The sequence below is a fragment of the Camelus ferus genome, chromosome 17 (assembly GCF_009834535.1).
Source record: "Camelus ferus isolate YT-003-E chromosome 17, BCGSAC_Cfer_1.0, whole genome shotgun sequence".
Taxonomy (NCBI): Eukaryota; Metazoa; Chordata; class Mammalia; order Artiodactyla; family Camelidae; genus Camelus; species Camelus ferus.
Genome location: NC_045712.1, coordinates 18,978,074 through 19,001,679, shown reverse-complemented (window position 1 = coordinate 19,001,679; position 23,606 = coordinate 18,978,074). Strand labels below are relative to the sequence as shown.

The window sequence follows — 23,606 nt, the reverse complement described above, 5'->3', positions numbered from 1 at the left end:
AAAGGGCACCTGGCTGGCTGGTTTCTGATACCAAGAAGAGGTGGAGCACACCTCGGTCAGGTACCAGTGTTCACGGGAAGCATCATTCTTTGAGGTGAGAGCAATGACGTTGACCTTTTAAAATGTAAGACAATTTAAAATCATCTCTGCATGTTATTTTTCTCAAAGCCATATAGTCACTTGGTACAAAAAACTTCAAAGACTACAAAAAGGTTTATAATGAAAACTTGGTCTCTTTTATATCTCAGATCCCAGCCCCCATTTCTTCGAGACAATTTCTGTCTTGTGTGTGTTTCTTAAATTTTCTAAGACAGGGGTTGGCAGAAGTTTTCTGTAACAGGCTAGATGTAAATTTCTGCGACTCTGTGGGTGATATGATCTCTCACAACTACTCAGCTCTGCTGCTGTGGAGCAAAAGCAGCTGCAGGCAGTTCCAGACAAATGACAGGGTCCTGGGGAACACTGGTTCACAAAGCTGCAAAGCAGGTGAGGGTTGCTGTTTGCCTACTCCTATTCCAAGCACATATCAATATGTCTAAAAACTTTTCAAACATACTATGTATACTGCTTTGCACTTTGTTTCATATGTATAAGAAAAATATACCTTGGAAATCATTTCATATTGGCCCATATGGATCTACTCATTCTGTATTTTGAAATATTTTATTTTGAAATAATCTCAAACTACAGAAGAATTGTAAAAATAGTACAGAGTACTCCTGTATCTGTTTTACCTAATGTCATCAATTTTACCTGCTTTATTGAAATACACCTTACACGCCGTCAGATTGACCTCGTTGTGCATCCACCACAACCCAATTGTAGAGCACTTCTGTCACCCCCCAGAGTTCCCTCCTGCCCATCTGCAGTTAATCTCCATTCCCACCCCAGCCCCATGCAACCACTGATCTGTTTTCTTTTTCTGTGGTTTTGCCTAGAATATATAGTTTTCTAGAATTTTCATAGAATGGTATCATATAACATATAGTCTTTCGCATCTGGCTTCTTTCATGGAAGCATAATGTCTTTGAGGTTCATCCATGTTGCATATACCAACAGTTTATTCTTTTTCATTGCTGAGTGTCTTGTGTCATTCTCTGGTATGTATGTACCACATCTTATTTTTACCAATTTTTCAACATTTGCCACATTGTTTCATCATCCTCATCTAGATAGATCTAGAAATACATATTTTTGGACCACTTAGAGTAGGTTACTCACATTCTGCTCCTTTACCCCCAATACTTCAGGGTGTATTTACTGCAAACAATAATATTCCCTCACATAATCACAGTATGATACCACATTTAGGAAATTTAACGTTGATGCAATGCTTTTATCTAATCTACTCCATGTTCCAAATTCATCCACTGTTTCAGTAATGTCCTACATAAAGTCCTCTCCTCCTCTTACTCCCTGAACCAGGACCTAATTCAAGAGCACATTCTACATGTCATGCCTCTTTAGTCTCCTTTAAAGGAGTGTGAAATGATCCCCTCAGTCTGCCTTTGTCTTTCATGACACTGAGATATTTGAAGAGTGCGGGCCAGTTGTTTTACAAAGTGTTCCTCAATTTGAGTTTGTCTGCTGTTTCCTCATGATAAAATCCAGGTTGTATATCCCTGGCCAGAATATCTCCTGAGTGATAAGACATCCCATTCTCAGGGGCACAATGTCTTTCTGCCCCTCAGTGATGTTAATTTTGGTTGCCTGGTCAGGATGTCTGATTTCTTCGTTGAAGAGTAATTATTTCTCCCCTTGCGACTAGTAACCAGTCTGCAGGGAGATACTTTGTGCAGATAACCTGCTCCTAATCAAATATTCCCCTCTGGGTTTACCATTCATGAATGATTCTTGCCCACAACAAAATTCCACGTTCTTTTTGAAAGCTGCATAATACTCCCGTATATGATTCTACCATAACGTATTTAACCAGTGCCCTACTGATGGTCACTGAGGTCGTTTTCAGGTTTCTGCTATCAACACCTCAGTGAACATCACTATACACGTGTGTCCGTGCAGTGTTAGAGCAGTCCTTAGATGTGGAGTCAGTAGGTCATAGGCTATGCACATTTTTAAATTTTAATAGACTTTGTCAGATGGCTCTGTGTAAGTTTACGAGGGCTACTGTAACCAAGTACCACAAAGTGGATGGCTTAAACAACAGAAATTGATTGTCTCACAGTTCTGGAGGCTGGAAGTTTGAGATCAAGGCATCAGAGGTTGGTTCCTTCTGGGAGCTCTGAAGGAGCGTGTGCTCCCTCCCTGCCTCCCAGCTTCCGGTAGTTTGCTGGCTGTTGCTGGTGTTCCCTGGTGTTTAGATGCATCACTGTGATCTCTGCCTTCATCTTCACACGGCCTTCTCCCTGTGCCTGTGTGTCTCTGTGTTTAAATTTAATTTTTTGTAACATGCCAGTCATACTGGATTAGGGCCCACCCTGCTTCAGTGTGGCCTCATCTTAACTACATCTGCCACGACCCGATTTCCAAATAAAGTCACATTTTGAGGTATTTGGGGTTTAGGACTTCAACATATGAATTTGAGGGGACACAATCAAGCCATAATAAACCCTCCAAAGAGATACTGATTTATACCCCAGAAGCTCCTTTTTTTGTTTGCAACTATTCTTTAGAAATCATATCTTACTAAAAGTTCTTGGGATATTTAAAACAAGAGAAGGTAGTGAGAATTGGAGCCTTTATAAGACCCACAGGCAGACAGAATTAACATCTGTTGAAGGGTACCCAGGAGTCCTACGCTATTGACTGTTGTGAGAAAGGAGATTAGAGCAAAGCTTTCCCTTCTGTTGAGATAGCTTCTCTGTGGAGCCCCCATTGTGAGCACTGGGCAGGCTGCACATCCCCACTGTAGGTGTGACGAAAGCACAGGCAGGAAGTCAGGCTGAGCCACAGAGGCCCATGGCTGTGGGGGGTAGCCCAGGAGGGGAGACCTGGGGAGAGGCCAAGCCCAGGACACCGGGGGAGGAGGGGATGATGGTGTCGGACTGCAGCTCTCTCAGACCAGCCAGGTGTGGCTGAGGTTGCGCAGCGCGGGAATGAGGGCATCCAGAGCAGGGCGGCCTCACGTGCTCCTTCTGCGGCAGCCAGGGGACTGAAAGCAGCTTTGTGTACGCCTGAGCAGAGAAGCGGGACCCTGGCTGGGCCAGCAGGGAGTCATTCAGTCAGAAATCAGTCAGAACAGTGAAGGCCTTTCTTCCTTCTAAAAATCCCAAAGGTGACTGCAGCCTCTCAGGGACCAACAGGGAGAGATGAGATCCCATCGTTCTGTGGAGACACTGCAGAAACGAGATCACTGGCTTTGGAGTCTGAAAGTCTGGGTTCCACCCCTGCCTCTGCCATTTATCAGCCTGTGACCGTGTGCAGGTCACTCATCTGATCCAGATCCCAGGTCTCTCTTTTACTGCTGTGGTTATTGTGAGATTCAAGTGAGATAATAGGTATGAAGGTCATCTTTCTCCGGGTATCAAAAAATAAATAATAACTTATTGCTCATATCCTTTGACTCTGATAGCTGGCCTCTGCCCATGGTCCTGTAGTCCCAAATTTCCTCCAGGACTCTGAAGTCCATTTTGATCCAGAAAAAAAAGCCTGACACTCCCTGGGCTTACAACAAATATGATCAGATACCGTATGTGTTCAACGGACCATTCTCAGGGCAGAGTCCACATAGCAGCGGCTTTGGGGGCCCTTTATTTCATGGTCTTTTCTTCCCAAGCGATCTGACTCTTTCCTCCTCTGTCATCAGCATTTGGTGTCACAGACCTACCCCTGCCAGGCTGAATTCAGCCTCCTTATTCTTTGGACTTTCAAGGCTTCAAGGGGGGAACCATGTGCATTATCGTTTATATAAATGATTCCCCCTGGAACTGGGCAGGAGACAGCCTGTACAACTGAACCTGACAGCCCTTCCTAAGAGCATTTCTGCACTTTAGTTCAAGTTTTTCTCCTCTGTATTTAGTCCACCAGAGTGGGAGGGCCTTCTGGAAATACGCAAGGTCTATTACTGAATGTCCCTTCCCCCTGCGAGCACAGTGCCGGGTATGTTGGAGACTCAGAGTACATGGTGAGTGAGGGAACAAACAGGAAAGTGAATGAGCAAACTAGCAAAGGGACAGACCCACCAACTGCCTGCCTATACATTTAAGTCAGCTAACAGATTTCTACTGAGCGCCTAGTATGTGCCTGGTACTATCTCAGGCTCTGAGGATACAGCAGGGACCAGGACATTTAGGATCCCTGCCCTCCAGCACCGACCACTGTAATGCATGGCAGAGCTGGGGCTAGGGCGAGGTGTGTTCTGTGCAGGGTCAGATTCTGTCTTTATTTATAATTTTGGTATTTTGTTCATCATGGATCTTTTGGCATTAATTCTGTTCTTTAAAATGCTGACTCCCCAACATTGGAGGACAGGAGCCCTTCCCCACTCACACAGGACTGAGCCACCCACTGTCCCCATGGCCATGACTTGTCACCCTCGTGCTGCTCCCTCTTTCATGAATTCCTCTCCCCTGTGGTTTCTCAGCTCCCATGATCCTCCCCCATCAGAGCCCTTGCCACAACGCAGTGCATTTCTCTCTGGCTTCCCCCAAGACCAGGACCTCCTCAGGGCAGGGACTGTATTTCTACCTCAGTAATGCGGGCAGCAACACAACTTCTGACACCAAGTTGCAGAATAAAACATGAGGCATTTGACCTTAATTTGTACCTTAAAAAGATACATGCCCCCCACCCCCGATGTCCTTAGCAGCACTATGTACAGTAGCCAAGACACGGAAACAACCTAAATGTCCATTGACAGGTGACTGGATAAAGACGTTGTGGTGTATTTATACAATGGAATACAACTCAGCCATAAAAAAGAACAAAATAATGCCATTTGCAGCAACATGGATGGACCTGGAGATTGTCATTCTAAGTGAAGTAAGCCAGAAAGAGAAAGAAAAATACCGTATCATATCACTTATATATGGAAGCTAAGACAAACTTATTTACAAAACAGAAACAGACTCACAGCCAAAGAAAACAAATTTATGCTTATGGTGTAGGGGGGATAAATTGGGAGTTTGAGGTTTCCAGATACTAGCTAATATATATATATAAAATAGATAAACAATAAGTTCATACTTTATAGCATAGGGAACTATATTCAATATCTTGTAGTAACTTATGGTGAAAAAAATATGAAAATGAATATATGTATGTTCATGTATGACTGAAGCATTGTGCTGTACACCAGAAACTGACACAACATTGTAAACTGACTACACTTCAATAAAAATACACACACACACACAAAACACGAGGCAAGTGGTCGCTCCCATCAGAGGGCAACAAGGCCCAACGCTGAAGCGACTTAGTCCTAAAAATCACCCCAGCCAGGCCTGGATGGAAGCTCTGTCCATGGAGTGCACATAGGCATCTGAATCTTCTCCATCTAGTTTCCTCTCCTGTCCTGCAGGTGCTTGATGTGTCTGGGGCAGACATGTTGGCAAAGTCAATCGCCAACTGCCAGGTGGAACTCCTGGAAAACTGTGGGCACTCGGTGGTGATGGAGAGACCCAGGAAGACAGCCAAGCTCCTCGTCGACTTCTTAGCTTCTGTGCACAACACAGACAACAACAAGAAGCTGGACTGAGGCCCTGACGGCAGCCTGCGCTCTGCACCCAGCATCCACTCCTGTCTCCCAAATCTGACGTGGCCACCACTTCTCAGGGATCCTGCCCCAAACGTGGTGGGAGCAGCCACCTGAGGAAGCCAGTGCCCCGGCCCCAGTCTCTACAGATCCACAGAGCTTCAAGGGCCACGAGGAGCGCTCCAAGATGTTTTTTGCAAAATGCAAACTCATGTGGAACAAAATAAGAAAACCCATCCATGAAATCTACCCAGAAGTCCTCAGGTTCACGTCGCTAAGTGCCCACCCCGGATCACAACCACTGAGGACATTTTCTCTGAGATGCTCCTTACAGACTGAGACTCGAGGTATTTCTGTCGCTTTAGACACTCTCCCCTGCATGGTCCGTGGCTGTTTTAGGAGCATTAGTCCCCATTCACCAAGCCCCTCTTGTTTATCTCTAATTTAAGTTTTACTTAGAGTCCCACACATGAAGGAAGTGCATCAGCTGCAAAACCAGGGAGGAGCATGGCAGCCTGTAGGAAATACTTACACACGCAGAAGGGCATGTGCTGCCTCAGCCAGCTCGGGGCTGCGGGAAGCACAGGTGGGTGACTTGATTGGCACCCTCGTGTCAGATATGTTGCAAGTGAACCCCGAAAGCTGCAGGAGGAAGAACATTGGTGGGGGGGGTTCCTGGGATAATTTATTATCTTTAAAAACAGGACTAATAAAGCAATAACGTTGTAGACATCTATCTAAATAGTCAGACTCGAGTTCCACTCACAAGCACCTCGTGGGCCTCTTTTCTATCTTGCTGAGCTACTGAAAACCCTTGGACGTACAATATTAGCTTGTTAATGAATTCTGTGAATTCTGTGGACAATAATGTGATTGAAAATAAGTCTAAACAGCTGTAAAAGTGACCACAATGACATGAAATAAATTCAATCAGTCTAGATTGGCGGTATGCAAGTGGGTTCTCTTTCTAGAGCTCTTAGTGACGCGCAGCACTGGAAGACTGTCTCTTAACTTTAAAATGTATTTTTAAAGTAAGGCTTGGTCTGTAGGCATTAGAAGACCTTGCTTGCATGAGTTACGAGTTTCATTTTCAGAAATCATGAATTTTTGTTCAATTGAAATTATGTATCAAAAACAAAAGGCAGGACGTCATCAGACTTCATTTTGACCTTCTCTGTGGCATTTAGAAACCTAAGCTCCCCAGGAGACTCACTGTTTCAAAGTGAGGTGAACTTTGTGGTTTATGCTGGAATTCGGGACTTGGTCTGAATGTTTTTATTTATCAAGGAAAAGCAGAATACAGATCTTGAAAACAAGAAGATAGGAAAATGCGACGTCAAACTTGTGAGATGCAGCTGGAGCAGCACTCGGAGGGAAATTTCTAGGCCAAATTACACATATTAGAAAAGAAAAAAGGCTGAAAATAGATAATTTAAGCTTCTGTCTTAAGAAGCTAGGGGGGAAGAAAAGTAAATCAAACCTAGGAAACATTAGAAGGAAGTAATACAAGTGAGAGCAAAAAAAATCAGTGAAGTCGAAAAGGAAGTAGATATTAGACATGTTGCTTGTTCCAATCTCCCATATCCACCAGGAATTCTGAGTTTAGTGAGCTGCTAGGAGGGGTCGGTTCTGATGGGGGTTGGGCATTAGTTTCCTCAGGGTCACAGAAGAAGCCCGAGACTTGGGATCAGTAGCATCTCAGGTGTGTAACCCTATTAGGTATGGGAGTTATGCCCTGGGTTGGACTAAGGATCACCTGCCGTGGCACTGCACCCTCAGCGGGGTCATGCAGACGGGGGCGTGTGCTGTCCCTCCCGCCTGGAAGGGCAGTGCGCTGGTCTGCAGCAGGACGCGGCTCCCGCCTCCTCCACTGCCACTGGAAGTCGTGAGCAGAGCACATGAAAGAGTCAGTTCTGACAAACCTGCCAGGGGTGTTTTCACAGCCCTCTCTTGGCCCTGCAGTTCTGCTCCCGCAGTGCTAGCAAGACTCGAAAGCCGAAAAGCACAGCTCCTCCTTGCGCCCCGCTTCCCGCCTTTGTGATTATGAAGAGGTGACTGCCAGCTGACTGGCCCCCGTGCCACAGCCCGCTGGGTTCTGTAAAGTGTGCCTTTAACGACAGCCTTAGAAAGAAGAAAGGGGTCACTGTCCCAGCTCCCCTTGGAAGGCTGCCTGAAGCTTCTGAAATAATGGAAAGCCCCAGGCATCACGTGGGCTCTTGCCTGGAGCCGGCTCATCAGGGCTGCTGAGGAGGGACCCTCCAAGCAGATGTGGAAGAAGCTGAGGGACCAGCAGTGTTTAGAACTCGATCTGCCATTAGTCTGGGCTTCTTGTTCTGGGCAGAGGGGACACCAGGAATGACTGATGCAAGACACGTATCCGTTGGATGGTGCTGCCGGTGTGTGTAAATCACTCTTCAGTTTGATCCCCTGAGTTTCCCCATCCCTGAGAACCTTACTTGTTGCTGAAGCGTCCGGGAGGCCCTGCGTGGTGTCAGTGCAGGTGCCCTTTGAAGGGCAAGGTCCAGGCCCTGGACTTCTTACCAGCCAGTGCTTTCCTGCTGCCTTCAGACAAATTTTAGGTTTTAGTTAAACATAAATGTTTAGACCTCCTTATTTACTTTCCAAGTCCTGGGTGTTGATCTCAGGACCATCATGGATTGGGTAGTTAATTAACATGATTCTAAAATGATGGGTGCACATTTTAACACCCAGAGGCTTCCTGTACTGAGACTGAGCAGGGCTCTTCCGGGGGGACCCCCCCCCCGGGTATAAAAGCCTTTCTGTGTCCCCCACTTCTTGTTTGTAGAAAAAGTCTTTAGTCTTCTAGGCCTTCCCTGCATTCCAAAGAGCAAATTCAAGCAGTCACTCATTAACAAAGTGAGGGAATGCCGAAATAAAGGGAAAGCAGTCAGGAAACAATAGTTCAGTGATAAGATAGAGTCCTAGTTCCTTCTCAGGGGGTAGAGATAACAATCTGATGCGCATCTTTGAGTTGCTCTGCTGGAACTGAGACCCCCCCACCCAGGTGGGGGATGGTGACCAAATGCTACGCAAAAGCACTAGACCCCAGACTGTTTGGGACCTGAAGGTTGTTGATTAAGTTTCCTGAAACACCACCGTGCTACCTCACCACCAACCAACTGGAAGAAGGCCATGCACCCTGCAGCCCTCATTCCAAATGTTGCCTTTAAAAACTATTCCCTGAAAGCCTTTGAAGAGTTCCGGTCTTTTGAATGAGTCACCGGTTCTCCTTGTTTGACCCTGCAGTAAACCTTTCTCTGCTCCAAGCTGACTGATTTCAGTTTGGCTCACTGAGTCAGGCACATGAACTGGGGTTCAGTAACAGTGCTAGACCAAGTGGTCTCTTATTAAAAGTGGCAGTTTATTGTATCTGTTTCAGAAATGTTTGCTGAAATACTCTTTGGCCAGGTTTGGGAGCATTTTTTTTAACTTAGTCTCTCTCTCCTCCCCCACTCCTCCTCTCTGTTTCATTACTTTATTTGCCTCATATCCGTCTCCATCGCCCACGCACACAGCCACACACAGATGCACTCAACCCTAACAGTTAGAATCATGACTCTTCTAATCCTTCATCTGTCGTCTTCCAACATCACTCCTTTACCCATTCAGCCTGGGCCTTGCCCATCAGTCACTTCTCCCTCTCCATCATCCCTCCCAAGTTGGATGATGTCCATACAACCCGTCCATTGCCTGAAAGGAGGCAAAAAAGGGTGGGAGTGGTCACAGATGTGGCAGTGGAAATGTCCTCAAACTACCTGCGATGGGTAGGTAGGTAGGCCAGGGGGCGACTGTGCCGGGACTGCTGTCCTGGTGTCCACAGGTGCCCTGGGGCCCAGCGTTGCTGCTCTCTCGGCTGGAAATCACCAGCATATGGGCCTGGAGTTGCCAGTGCCTGTGATGGGATGAGGGTCGTGTGTAACTAGTAGCCTAGTCAGTGAAAGGGAGAAGACATCCTTCTAGCAACTGGACAGTCCCTCTCCCTTGGCTCCTGGAGAAAACTTTCCATGATTTCTGGATCTTTGGTCTCTTAAACTCTTAAGGCAATGACTAGGACCCTCAGGGCACACCTAGGAGGCTGCCAAGCTCCAGCAGGGGATGAGAGGAGAAGGAAGGATTAGGGGCAGAAAGTGGCACTAAGGTAACTATCCCAATGACCAAAGGTCAAAGCTGGCTGTAACTGTGTAACTGTCACTGAAGGGCAGCTGTTAATGTGAGTGTAGGTGTACAATCCCTTGCCACATCTCACAGAGCCAGATGTGATGCTGAATTCGGAAATGTTCAGATTGTGCAACACTCCCAGTGGGGTCTGCGGCCACCTTTGATCAAATGCATTCACATTTCTGCTGTACACTGTGCATCTCCACAGCAACTGGGACAAAAGCTACAAAAAGCTTCACCTCAGTTCAGATTAAGCATTGCACCAGGCAAAGAAAGATTTGGTTTCTGGATTTTTCTTAGATTTCAGGATTGTAGAGAAAGGACAGCAAGCCTTCATTCCCTGCTCCCTTTCTCCTGCCTTGGTGGGTGGAGTGGGAGGTGACTTTGAGGAAGAGTCTGTTCTTCCAAGGTGAAAGGAGAGGCATGCAGGTGCTGTGGTCTAGGGCTCCCTCTTGTGCCCATAAGGGGCAGGTCCTGAATTTTATTGAACAATTATCAGTGTTACAAAAATGACGCCCTGTCCCGAAAATAAACAAAACGAATGCTAAAACAATGTGAGCGTCTCCTACACCCTCCCCACAGCTCCACCCTTCTTCCATCAGTGCACTTGGAACCCTTCTAGGGATTATACGGACATACATACGTGTGTGTGTGCACACATACATACATACATACGTACGTACGTATGTGTAACTGGATGAGGCCACTACCAAACCCGTTTGGCTTCTCACCACTCGAAAGGCCAAAACTCAAGAGACAAATGTTAGTGAAAAGGAAAAGTTGCTTTACTCAGGATGCCAGCAACCTGGGAAAATGGTGGACTAATGTCCGAGACCATCTCCTAGTTGCTGCTTAGAGGACAAAGGTTTTAAAGGGGAGTTTCAGGGGTGCACAAGCAGGGAAGCTACGTGTAGAACAACACAGTCAACTCCAGTAATCATCTCAAGACTGATCGTGTGATGGTCTGGTCAGCATCATCTCGATGGCTTTATGTGTAATCACTCTTTTACTCCAAGGTCGGTCTGCTTCCACCTCCTGAAGGCCAGCCCCTGGAATTTTGAAACAAGCAAAATTAACTCCCTCCTAGTTAGCTAGTCATTATCTATAACACTAAGACATGTCCAGGTCAGCAGATAAAGAAAATGTATATAAGTTTTAAAATCTGTGCTGCTCAACAAGGAGCAGCTTATGTTATGCTCCATACGTATAAACAGAGAAGACCCTACATTGGTTTGTGGGGTCATGCTGGTCATTACTGTTGCCTACTGCCCCCACTTGCTCTTTTCACTTACCTTGAGGCTCTTGCAGGTCAGAATCCACAGTCTCTCAGGTTCCTGTAATGCTGATGCAGAATCCTTCAAAGAAACTGGGGGTCGGGGAGGTGTGAACTCCTCTTTGTAGGGAAACCACAAATCCCTGGGAGAGGATCTCTGAATTTTAAGAAAGAATCTTGAGCCTCTCCAGCAGTAGGCTGCTTAATCACAGGGTGGTTATCCCTCCCCAAATTCTCCCTTCCCGGAGTCCTGGGACTTTTCTTTACGGGACAGGTTTCTAAGGTCACTTTACTTCTCCATCATTTAAATATATTTCAGAAATGGCTGGGGACCAGGCTGTCCTGCTGCTCACCTGCCTGATGGCGACGGTTTGGACTTAAATGTCTGGGCAGGACCTTCTTTTTCACTATGACTGATGAGCTGCCCCCATAGTCCCTGCCTGTAGTGGGCGCTGCTGATGTGTTTCCCAGGTTACTGGCTGCTGCACGCAACCACTGCCTGCTGTGATTCTTAGCTGCAGAGGGCTCACAATCATCCAGAGCACCAGAGCTTCCCTTCAGAACACCGCCCTCAGATAACTGGAGATGCCTGAGAGATTGTGCCCCATTCTCTTACTCGCACCTCCTAGGTGCTAGATAAAATACAGGATGCCTAGCAAAATTGAATCCCTTTTTCGTATAAGGATATCTCATTCATTATCTGAAACTCACATTTAACTAGGCAATCTGCACTTTTGTTTACTAAATCTGGCTTTCTGCAGAGTGGCCACGAGAGGGCGCTAAGCATGACGAATCTCAGATTCAGAGTCAAGGCTGGGTCCTGACGAGAACCCTGCGCGGTGACGTCATTTCCGCCCTAGACCTCACGCATCCGGGGCCGGGGTAGACAGAGGCCAAACATAAATATCCCGGAGTTCCCGGATCCAATCTTCGGCCACTGGAGGGCGCGCCAAGCTTTGAATAGGAATCAGGGAGGCGTCAGGCTATCCAACGGAGAGCAGGTAGGCGGAAGCCCATAGCAGAGCGGCCGTTCTTCGGGAGTGGGTTCAGTTGGCCGTGCTGGTGACTCGTGGACGCGCGTGCCAGGGCGCATGCGCAATGCGGGAGCGACGGCGGGCAGCGGGGAGACGTGTGAGGTACCTTTAGCTCTGGCTGCGGACACCGCGAGCAGGAGACGAGGCTCGGCCGCGAACGTCCCCTACTGCCTACTACCCCCGCTTGCTCTTTTCACTTACCTCTATACTTTGAGGCTCTTACAGGCGTCTCAACGGTGCGTCCGCGAGCGCTAAGGGCGGCTGACAGGACCGAGCGGGACCACATGTGCAAAGCGCATGCGTCCAGCCCCAGGTGGGCACGAACTCAATGGCGGATTTTAGTCGAAAAATGTCGAAAACAAGTGCCCAACAGTAGGGGTTCGGGTTTTTGGGTTTTTTTATTTTTAAAAAATCATTGGTTTCGTCCCAGAATTATGTATTGAATGTCTGCTGTATACGATGCACTGTTTTAGATTTTGGGGAAATAGCAGTGAACAAGACAGATCCCTGTTTCTTGTGGAATGTACAGTCCGCTGGAGTGTGAGGGGAGTTCAAAGACTAAGTGAATTTCATAGTTTTGTTAGGAAGTGGTGAGTGTACTCGGAAAAAGTCTAGCAGAGGTGGGGGGTGATGTTAGATAGAAATGCCAGTGGGACAAATCGAAGGGTGACGGTAAGCAGAGCCATGAAGGAAGCAAGGGAATGAGCCATGTGGCTCTCTGGAGGAAGAGTATCTCCAGCATGCGGAAAGATTTTTGGCTTTACTCTGACTGAAAGTGGAACCTGTGCAAGGTTTTGAGCAGAGGAATGATGTGACTTGACTAGGTTTTAGTAGGGTCATTCTGGCTGTTGCAGAGACTATATTGGGGAGGGAAGCAGGGACACGTACTTTTAATAGATCAGGTAATGAGCATCCCTGCAGCCATCAAAAAGTCTGACTTCAAAGATGATGATGACAGCTACTATAGAAGTGTTCACATTTCCGTGGTGAGCCAGGTGAATGTGCCAGGCCATAGGCAGGGCTTCCCAGGCATCATGTCCTTTAGGCTCAGGACAACCTGTAGAGGAGGCAGTGCTGTCACTTACCCGAGGCTTAGGCCTGTCAACGGGTGACTGCCCAATAAACACTTGTTCCTTAAGCCTTTTTTTTTTTTTTGTAAAATAAACATAACATTTACCAGTAAGTATTAAGCAGTAAGTATATTCACATTGTTGTACAACTATCACCGCTATCCGTTTCCAGAATACTCCTTAAGTCTTCGCTGTTACTGGCATTTAAGTCCCAGGTCCAATTCCCCTCCCTGTCTCCCTCAGGCAGCCAGCTCCACCAAGGTAGTCAGTAACACTTAATAAACACCTATCATGTGCCAGGCAATGAATGAAATGAGTGAGGGTCGTGTTCTCCTTGCCCTTTTAGTCAGGGGAGACTAGTGATTGGGAAAGAAGCCCCAGGTAACTATTGCTGCAGGTCTGAAACCAAAGATACTCTTGAATGTATAGGTGTCACACTACCACCATCCAATCAGTCATGTATTCAAAAAGTGTTTGTTGAACTGTGTCAGACACAGTATTTGTGTTTGTTGAATGGATAGTTGGATGTAGCTGATTGACCCCGACTTCTCATTTTCTCTTGAGATCATCACCTGGGAGTGGTTGGACCCAGAGAGGTTTTTGTGAATGCTGGTCTATAGCTTTGTGATCTTGGAAGCATCCCTTTCGTTGGTTGGGCCTCAGTTTCCTGGTACTTTCAGTGGGGAAACTAGATATTAAATAAATAGACAATATTAAGAGATTGCATTACAGGGGAACCTAACTTAGAACAGGGTGTCAGAAAAGGCCTCCCTGAAGAGGTGATATTCCTGGAAGAGGTGAACTTTAAGCTAGAATTCGAAGGATTAGGAGCCATCCAGAGTGAGAGTGAGGTGGGAGTGGAGCCAAGGATGGGGATTCTCTACAAGGGGACCAGCATGTTCTGAGTTCTTGAAAGTTCCAGACCTGTTAGAAGTGGCTCAAGTGCCCATTCCAAGAATTCCTCTTCTCAAGACCTTTGCTGTTTGGACTTAAGTCTTTCACGAGGCTGCCAAATAGCCCTGTGCAGAACCGGCTCCCGGACTGAGAGAACATGGCGGGAGGACAGCAGAACCGTCACCTCTCATACTCCTGTTCATGTTCTGTGTTGACTGAGAGTAAACCAGAAGAGGGTCTTCAGGTCCCAGATTTGACTGCTTTATGCGTTTATTTATTTATTTTTTTTCATAAGAGGCATCATACCAGAGTGGTCTCGAGGGGGCCAGGAGTGGTTGGAATCTCTGCATTTGGGCAGGTGTTACCTATTTTTGCTGAGGCTCAATGTCCTCAAAGATGGGGATACTAACAGCTTTATCTCATGAGATTATTTTGAAGACATGATCTAAGGCAGGTGAAATGTTGAGCAACAGAGCTGAGTACTCAGGGCAAATGTTTGCTGGGATTTAAATAAGAGTACAGTGGTCTGGTATGTATAAAATACAGAAACTTCCTTTGTGTATGTGTGGGCATATCAGTTTGACCAGAATTAGATGAGTTCTTATACTAGGAATTCTTTAAAAAAAAAAAAAATCAGGTCAGATTCTCATTAAAAAAGTGAAAAAGCAGCTTGAATCTTGGTAATTTCCAGTCCTCTTGACTCTTATGCAGGTGTGATCAGCAGTGGAAAAGATGCCAGCCCCAGCTGCCACATATGAAAGAATAGTTTACAAAAATCCCTCTGAGCACCACTACATGAAAGTCCGCCTGTAAGTTCAGTCTCTTGAGTTCTACTTTTGACTGCTTTTTAATGAATTTGAATAGCGTAGAATTGAGTACAACCCATTTTTTCTTCCTAATGTTTCTCACAGAGAATTTCAAGATCGTGGGGTTGAACTGAATGTTGCACAATTCAAGCAGCTGCTTATTTCAGCCCTAAAGGACCTGTTTGGGGAGGTATGGAATCAGTTGGTAGTTTGAAGTCTCCTAAGATCTTTGTAAGACATACTGAAAGGACACTTTTCTAAACATTATTTTAAAACTTTAAAACTGTGTTTGAAATTGCAGAAGCAGACTTTCAGAAGTGATGAGTTTTGGGTAGGTTTGTTTTAATATGCCTTCATGTTGGCCAGGAACTTGTTAGACAGGTGTTTATTATATGGCTACTGAAAAGTGTGGTCCAGACTGGCAACCTGCACACTGGTTTTTTTTGCCCATTGTAAGGGTTTGTGACTTGTACCAGAATGTAAATCAGCATGCCAGTTCCTTTAGAGAAAGTCTTCAGTGAAGAAAACTGAGCTGAGCTAAACAGTGTGCTCACTGAGATTGTTGATTTCCATTCTGGTGCAGCTCCTCCTCACAGACCAGCACTGGGAGTAGTCCTGTTCTAGCATTCACTCGAAAACAAGTAGAGTTTTGAGAGAGAACAAAGACAGATGATTCTCAGGAAATTATTTCCTGATTCTTATCTTCTGTCAAATTAAAATCTGTCAAACAAATCAAAATTAAAAACTTTTACTCTGCAAAAGACTTGGTAAAGAGGAAGAAAAAATAAATTACAGACTAGAAGAAGATATTTGCAAACCACATAGCTGACAAAGGACTAATATCTAGAATATATAAAGAACTCTTAAAGCTCAATAGTATGAAAAAAAACCCAAAAACCCCAAACAATCCAGTTAGGAAATGGGCAAAATGTGTGAATGGACATTTCACTAAAAAGGGTATACAGTTGGCAACAAAGCACATGTACAGAAAGATGTTTCACATCATCAGCCATTAGAGAAATGCACATTAAAAACACAATGAGACCTCACTACACACTTAGCAGAATGGCTGAAGTGAAAAACAGTGACTAACACTAAATGCTGGTGAGGATGCAGAGAAGCTGGGTCACTCATACTTTGCTGGTGGGCATGTAAAATGGTACAGCCACTTTGGAACAGAGTTTGGCAGATTCCTTTAAAAAAAAACACTACCATACAGCCCAGCAACTGCATACCTGGGCATTTATCCCAGGGAAATGTAAACTTAGGTCCTCACAAGAACTTGTACGAGAATGTTCATAGCAACTTCATCAGTAAGAGCCCCAAATAGAAATAAGCCAGGTGTCCTTCAATGAGTGAAGTGTTAAACAGACTGTGGTACCATTCATACCAGGAATATACTCAATAATGAAAAGGAACAAAGCATAGACACATATAACAAATTGACCAAATCTCCAGAGAATTATGTGGAGTGAAAAAGCCAATCCCAAAAGGTAATATACTGGAGGATTCCATTTAAATAATGCTCTTGAAATAACATAATTATCATAATTGTATAATCTAGAGAAAGATTAGTGTTTGCCTGGGTTTGGGGATGAGGGGGTAGTGGGTGTGGCTGTAAGGGGGTAGAAGGAGAGAGCCTTGTGGCAGTGGAGCTCTTTATCCTGTTTGTGGTAACGGTTACGTGAAACTACCAGTGTGGTCATGTTGCACAGAGCTCCACATGTACACGTGTAATCAGATAGGCGTGCATGTACAGCTGGCAAAGTCTGAATAGTTCATCAGTTTCAGTTTTCTGGTTTTGACATTGTACTATAGTTATGCAACATGTTGCCGTTGGGAGAGGCTGAGTGAAGGGTGCATGGAATTTTCCTGTACATTTCTTTGCAAACTTACGTGACTCTAATTTTTCAAAATAAAAAGTGTAAGAAAAAAAAAAAAACCCATGCACCTTCTATATGTCAAGTATAACAGCTGGTTCCTGGGGTATAGTTGTAAACAAACAGACATGACTTCTGCCTCATGGACTAATGGTCTTGGTTATTTTAGTAGGAAACCGTGTTCAACAATTAACGGCAAGAATGATGAGTATTATGAAAGAGGAAGTGTGTGGGTCCTCTGTATGAAAGAGCGTAGCAAGCAAGTGAGCTTCATCTTGGGGATCAGGAAAGGAGCAATTTAAACGAAGGCTCGAGAAGGATGAAGAGGCATTAGCAATAGGAAGAGGTCCAGGAAGAACTTTCCAGGCAGAGGGAGCTGTAAAACAGCAGGCCCATTGCTCCAGCACTGTTAAAGTACTGTCAGGGTTAGTTCTTAGAGTTCAGGAGTAATGGTGACGATAGTCTGCTGATAGCCTTCTCCCACACTTAGGTTGGTGCGGCCCTACCCCTGGACATTCTGACCTACGAAGAGAAGACCTTGTCAGCCATCTTGAGAATATGTAGCAGGTACGACGGACAGTGGAACATTTCTAGTTTAACAGAACAGAGAGACGGATGGAGAAACAGAGCAAAAGTACCCTCTTCTAAGAATAAGAAGAATTGTGTCATCATGAACTCTTGAGCAGCTTTTGGAAGTTTAAACTGGGGAGATAATGAACATTCATCCACCAGGATCTTACACTCAGAGAAGCCAAACTTGTGATTTGCTTACAACTGTAGTGTTTCCCAATTGATAGTCATGGCTGCAAACTCAGAAGTGTGTATTTTAGAAACTTTTCTAATTGAGGTTCATTTTATTCTCTGCCTATGACATACTATGCTCTTACTTTTGAAGTTTTCTCATTTAAATAGATTTTCTGGTAGAAAGTATTTTCTGGACCATCACGGACAAAAGTTCTAGGGAGATGTTGCAGGGGCACATCTTTACTTACGCTTTCTTGATCTCTCTGTAGTGGTCTTGTCAAATTGTGGAGCTCTTTGACCCTGTTAGGATCCTACAAAGGCAAGAAATGTGCTTTCAGAGTGATTCAGGTAAAGACAGTCCCTTCACATATTCCAGATGAGTCTGAGTGGTAGATCAAACTACTTTTTTTAAAAACACATTTTAAAAGAATTTACTTATTTTATTTTATTTTTAGGGGGGAAGTAATTAGGTTTATTTATTTATTTTTAGAGGAGGTACTGGGGATTGAACCCAGGACCTCATGCATGCTAAGCATACGCTCTACCACTAGAGCTATATCCTCCCCACTTCAAACTACTTTTTAATATGGGTCCCATCTTTGTACTTGGATAAATATAGTATGGTTAACATTATGTAGCTGGGAGGGAAAAACCCAGGACTTCATTACTTACGAAAATATGAGAGGAAGCGTGGAGGAAGTTTTGGGATAAAACTGGGAACTCTTGTGGAAAAGCCTTAACTTTTCATGTATTTCTTAATACCTAGTACTTTATGTATTGGAATGCTCTTTCTGAGCTTATCATGACCACGTGTTTATCCGAGCCTGCCTCTCAGGATGCTCTTTATAATGCTACTGCATCAGTTTGGCTTATCCTATACAATTGCACATGTTTTTGTACTGCCCCCTGTTCCAGTGCAGTTTTCTCCGGATATTGCCTTAAACTTTTTTCTTTCTCTTACAGGTTTCTCCATTTCTCCTTGCATTATCTGGTAATAGTAGGGAACTAGTATTGAATTGAATAGTCTTCAGTTTCAGAAATATTCCTCACTCTCAAAGGTACTTTTTGGTGCCAGCATAATGTTTGAAGACTGAAGCAACCTAAAAGCTCCTGTTGATGAAATTTGAGGGCTCTGAAGATGCTCCCAGCAATTTCCACCCATCGACTCTGGTGGGGTAGGCTTCAGAGGAGAATCTGCCTGTCAATGCCAAACAGGCAGCACTTAGAGCACATGCACATCAGAGTTGGAGACCGGGCTGAACTCAGCAGGGCCTTCACACAGAGGGATGTGGCTACCTTCTCAGAATTAACAGGGGATGTCAATCCTTTGCATTTAGATGAAGATTTTGCAAAACACACCAGGTTTGGAAAGACAATTGTACATGGAGTTTTGATCAACGGACTTATTTCAGCTCTCCTGGGTACTAAAATGCCAGGGCCAGGCTGTGTATTTCTTTCCCAGGAAATTAACTTTCCAGCGCCCTTATATACTGGGGAAGTTGTTTTAGCTTCTGCGGAAGTGAAAAGGCTGAAGCGGCTTGTTGCTATTATTGCAGTGTCATGTTTTGTACCAGAAAGTAAAAAGACTGTTATGGAAGGCTGGGTTAAAGTTATGGTCCCAGAAACTCCCAAATCCTGAAATATGTCTTAAAAGATGCAAGTTCAGGCATCAGTGTTACTGCTATTGAAGAGCCTCTGAGGAAAACAGGGATTGTTGTTCTTCACCAAGGAATGGCTCATAGACCCAGAAGCCCATATTGGGGGAGAGGAGCAGGTGGAGAGGTGTTCAGTTGCCCACATTACAATATGGCCTTATGCTTCACACAGACTTAAGTATATTTGTCATCTGCCTAGGGTTTTAAAGTTGAAAAAATACTGGGAAGATTATCATATAGCTAAAGGTTCTACTTTTAGGATTTCAGACCTAGTTAGATTTGCATTTTGGATGACACAAACCTACCTATATCTGGGTAGAATAAGTTCCTCACTGAATTTATAACTAGCTGGCATTTAATTACTGAAGGCAATGATAGAAGCTGGGTCATCTTGGAACACTTATCTTTTACCAGTAAATGTTCTTAGATTCTGTTCTTCAGCACTTTCTGGGTCAGAGTTTATTGCAATTTGTTACTGTTTACACCAAGATGGCATCTTGTTGCACCTTCACTGGCTCTTGCCCTTCAGATAGTTTTCCTGTTATTGGAGGAGGGCTTGTGTGCAGATATGGACTCAGCTACGTTGGTCTCATTATAAAACAGGGATAACAACACCTACGACACAGGATGGGTGGAGATGACAGATACAATTAGTTAAGCACAAGACATGGCCTGTAAACAGTAGATTCTACTGTTGCCCATTCTCTTCTGTGAATGAGCTTAGAAGTTTCCCTGGATTTGAAGCTAACTGGCCAAAAGTTAGATAATAGACCAGTCTTTCAGGATATCAGCTAATCTCTGTCAGTATTTTAAACCTAGAATAGCTCTTGAATGCAAAGTTTCTATTTTAGTAATCCAGATTTTTTTTCTCTCTCTTGAAAATATTGTAGGGTTCCCCCCTTTATATAAATAATATATGCTTGTTATAGAAAAATTGTAATAAAATGTTTAAGGAACACAGTGACCAAGTTCTTAAGAGATAAGGGGTATTAGAGAGGAAATGTGCCTAATGTATTAGTACTAAATGGTCATCCCCAACATAGCCAACACTTTTTAAGACAAGAATCTGTAATAGAACATATATATGGTCCGCCTGTGTTTTGTGGCTTTAGATGGTGGCTCTGACCACAGCCAGATGCTTGATCAGGAAGGTAAAATCAAGTATAATTGGTTGCGTCAACCCACATTTCCTGGAAGATTTTTCCTCCTGTTGGTGGATTAGTAAGTAGATTATTTATTTATTTATTTTACCTTAAGGGGATTGGTTAAACATTACTAGAAAGAATTATTCTAGTCACTAGAGGGCAGGACGCATATAAATAAAGTGAGTATTTTTAAACTTTAATATTGTTCCATATTCTAGTTTGTGATGTTGAGATGAAAAAACCAAAATCAGTGTGAGAAGCAAGGATGCCATTATCATGAGTTTCAGAATGGGCAGCAGGTGCAGGTTCAGACCCACCTGAAGAAGGTGTATTTGTGAGTGAAACACTACACATGCCAAAAATTCGATATGACGTTGAAAAGCAAAATGAGGAACTTGAGGCACAAAATAGGGACTTGAAGCCAAAATTAGCTACTGCTGCAGAACTCGTCTGGGGACTTAGCAGCAGTCCTGAAGTGGGTCCACAAGTGGAATGTGACATGATCAATACTATAAGCTACTATTTTTTTTTTCAATGATGAGCCAATTTTCTACATTAACTGTAATCCTTGAAACAATTTTGTGATGTTAAGTAACTTCCCAGTTTATAGACAAGGAGACAGACTGATGCTGTGTGACTTGCCCAAGGTTGTACAGCTAGTGTGCAAACAGGTCTGCCTGGCTGCAGAGCATTTCTTTTTTCCTGTCACCCTGTGGGTCTTACTGGAGTATTGTTAGTTTCTGTGATAGTATATTGTTATGTGGTATTAAAGTATTTGGAACCACCATTTTATAGAATTATTTTTATATTCAGAATGTTCTAGATTTTATCCCCTGCTACAGTTCTACTTACTGTTACTTGACGGCTTCCACTCATACCTATCACCTACACTTTTTCTAAGTTGACAGTCAGTGATTATTTGTCTTCAGACCAGAATTACTGATACGGTTATTCTAAAGACGGAAAATTATGTGCAAGCCAAGTATGGTTTGGAGAGAAGTGTGTGTCAGATCTGGCGGATAACTGATTGATACTGTGTAACTTAAAAGTAGCTTCTCAATATGAGCATTTCCATTTTTTTAAAGCTCCCAAGATGTCATGGTCTTCTTTGATCTTTGTGAATCAATACATGGAACAGAGAAGTAGGCAAGAAGTTGGGGATACTTCTCTATAAATGATGACTTGTTATTTTTACTCAGCACCAAGGTTCTCAAACCACTCATACTTTGTTAAAGCCGGCTATAACAAAAACTAACTGGTTGGCTTTTCCATTTTGAGCTCTATACAAGTTGCCAGAAAGAATGACTCTTCTAATGAACGCGTGAGTGACCCTCAAATTAGGAAATCCTCTCTCAGGTAGCTGAGAAGTGGCTTTGGCTGTACTGGGTCACAAGTGGAAGTGAGTACAAAAGTACTGACTAACACAGCAGGCCAAATTGTGCTAGCACTTTCCACATGGGTCATTATAAGACTGCAATTTATGAAATGTTTGATTGCCATAGAAATATATACCCATCTTAAGCCAATTTCAGCCTAATGTACTGGAAAATTGGTTAACAGATTTTTATATTCTATTAGAAACATTTCCGTATTGGTGAAATGCCACTCATTTCTTTTGCAGCAGATCTTAAGTAGCAACAGGGGGAGAGCCTCACCACAGCCACCATTCATCTTGTGTATTCGTCTAGAAAAAGAAGAAACTACTAAATGCACCTTGGTACTTCTTAGGTAACCACAGGTTTTCATTTTGTGCTGAATTATTAGTCATTTTTCTTTTATGTTCTTAGAGTTGATTAAGAGACCCATTTATTCCCAAAGAAAATTGCTATTAAATTACATCTATTAAGTTTTTATATTAAAACATACTCTACCAAAGGTTGACAGTCACTCTGGGCAGCTTTGCCACTCTGAATGCCTCATGTGCTGACCTGATTTATTAAGGGGCTCTACTGGAGCAGAATGTGAGTGCTGTGGAATTACTCTTGGGCTGCACTTGAGTATCTCCAGGGTCCCAGATGTTTCACTTCCTTTGTTCTTGGCTTTTCTTCATTCAAATTACAAACACAGCAGAGACTAGAGTTCTCAGCATCTTCAGAGAAATTTTGGTTTGGAGCAAAATCATAAGAAAACCCGAGACAAATGTTGACACTGTATAAATAGAACAGGATTAATAGGAAGCTCCATAGTCAATTTCTAGACCACAATCAATTTCTAGGGTGGCTCTTAGCTAGACCACAGTTCATATGACCTTATAAACCCTGAGCAAAATTCCTCTGTGATGGAAAACATCAACATGTAAGGGAAGTAAAAATGATCAAATATAAGTTGAATTTTGTTCTTTTTTTTCCCAGATCATGAATAGTTAAAGAAAAAATCATTTTGGGAGAAAATGCGGCTTAGGAAACGCTGAGGTTTTTGTAAGCTATGATTTGATTTGTCGAGAAGTTGCCAGGTCTAGAAGCATCCGCTAGAACTCATTATCTTCAGTCAATCTGGCCAAACGTCAAGTTGTTAGATAAACAACCTGTGGGCCATCTAAACATTCGGCAACATACAAGAGTAAGAATTTTTTTCCCCTGCCAGCCCTGAGTACTTGTGTATGTGGCAACAACTGAGGTACTCCAGACCTCATTTGCTTTACCCAGCTTGAGACTAGAAGCAAAGCTGATTTGATTGAGATCAGCTGTGGACTGCAGAAGGTTTCCCCACTTTCAGTGTGAGCCACTTCAAAAGCCAAATGGATGTTGAGACTCTGATAGGATTTGGGGCCTGGTCTCCATAGGATCAGGGGAATCCAGTTAAGTCCAGGATCCTCAGGGCACTGATTTGAGAAGATGAAATTATAAGGCCCACCATAGTATTTATTCTGATAGGCTTCAGGCAAGAATTTCCGGAGAACAGGGAAAGGCTTGATTGAGTCTCTGGCTTCATTCCATCAAATATCTGATTTCGCACTTTCAGTTTCATTTCCATAGTGAGGAAGATGACAGTTTCTCATTTGATGACCTTTACAACTCAGTTGTGTAATACTATTATTTTTTTCCTAATCATACAAGTAAAATACCTTCATTAGTGACATCTTGAAAAATGCAGAAAAACAAAAAAATAGAAAGCATCATGAATCTACTTCCTACAGACCCTCACTATTTTTGTGGGCTTTCTCCTGGTGTTTTTCCTATAAATAAATTTTAAAAACTTGGGAATCATAAAATGCATATATTGCCTTTTTCTACTTATTGTTATATCAAGAGCATTTCCCAACATTAAGTATTT

At 43.7% G+C, this 23,606-nt stretch overlaps 3 protein-coding genes and 1 long non-coding RNA gene across 8 annotated transcripts in view; 3 read left to right on the top strand and 1 right to left on the bottom strand.

Annotated features, from left to right (window-relative positions):
- ABHD6 (abhydrolase domain containing 6, acylglycerol lipase) overlaps window positions 1-6,593 on the top strand; it is a 43,976-nt gene extending 37,383 nt beyond the window's left edge. For all 4 annotated transcript variants that reach the window (XM_032458198.1, XM_014559396.2, XM_006184821.3 and 1 more), the window contains one exon: window positions 5,480-6,593. In XM_032458198.1, coding sequence (XP_032314089.1) covers window positions 5,480-5,656 — 177 coding nt within the window. In that variant the 3' untranslated portion in view covers window positions 5,657-6,593. The remainder of the gene's footprint in view (window positions 1-5,479) is intronic.
- A 3,893-nt stretch (window positions 6,594-10,486) lies between these two features.
- LOC116657111 lies at window positions 10,487-12,064 on the bottom strand. Of its 2 annotated transcripts, none has more exons than XR_004312096.1 (3): window positions 11,459-12,064; window positions 11,125-11,262; window positions 10,487-10,881 (listed from the first exon to the last, which is right to left on the bottom strand). It is a non-coding gene; the product is annotated as an uncharacterized LOC116657111 (long non-coding RNA). The 2 variants fall into 2 exon arrangements; XR_004312097.1 differs by having other exon boundaries at window positions 11,817-11,873.
- A 102-nt stretch (window positions 12,065-12,166) lies between these two features.
- Window positions 12,167-19,117, top strand: RPP14 (ribonuclease P/MRP subunit p14). Its single transcript, XM_014559377.2, has 6 exons — window positions 12,167-12,452; window positions 14,815-14,912; window positions 15,015-15,099; window positions 17,280-17,356; window positions 17,803-17,881; window positions 18,497-19,117. The coding sequence occupies exons 2-6, from the start codon at window positions 14,836-14,838 to the stop codon at window positions 18,551-18,553; spliced, it is 375 nt and encodes a 124-aa protein (XP_014414863.1). The 5' UTR covers window positions 12,167-12,452; window positions 14,815-14,835; the 3' UTR covers window positions 18,554-19,117.
- On the top strand, window positions 14,815-23,544 carry HTD2 (hydroxyacyl-thioester dehydratase type 2). The gene is made up of 5 exons (XM_032458195.1): window positions 14,815-14,912; window positions 15,015-15,099; window positions 17,280-17,356; window positions 17,803-17,881; window positions 18,497-23,544. The coding sequence occupies exon 5, from the start codon at window positions 18,672-18,674 to the stop codon at window positions 19,170-19,172; it is 501 nt and encodes a 166-aa protein (XP_032314086.1). The 5' UTR covers window positions 14,815-14,912; window positions 15,015-15,099; window positions 17,280-17,356; window positions 17,803-17,881; window positions 18,497-18,671; the 3' UTR covers window positions 19,173-23,544.
- Window positions 23,545-23,606: the final 62 nt, after the last annotated feature.

What these genes read in the sequence shown, in the direction of transcription:
- RPP14 (XM_014559377.2), top strand. Translation starts at nt 14,836, where the DNA reads ATGCCAGCCCCAGCTGCCACATATGAAAGAATAGTTTACAAAAATCCC. An exon ending in TAAAGGACCTGTTTGGGGAG is followed by an intron (nt 15,100 to 17,279) that starts GTATGGAATCAG and finishes TCCCACACTTAG; the next exon opens with GTTGGTGCGGCCCTACCCCT. An exon ending in GTGCTTTCAGAGTGATTCAG is followed by an intron (nt 17,882 to 18,496) that starts GTAAAGACAGTC and finishes TTTCTCTTACAG; the next exon opens with GTTTCTCCATTTCTCCTTGC.
- HTD2 (XM_032458195.1), top strand. Translation starts at nt 18,672, where the DNA reads ATGCTCCCAGCAATTTCCACCCATCGACTCTGGTGGGGTAGGCTTCAG.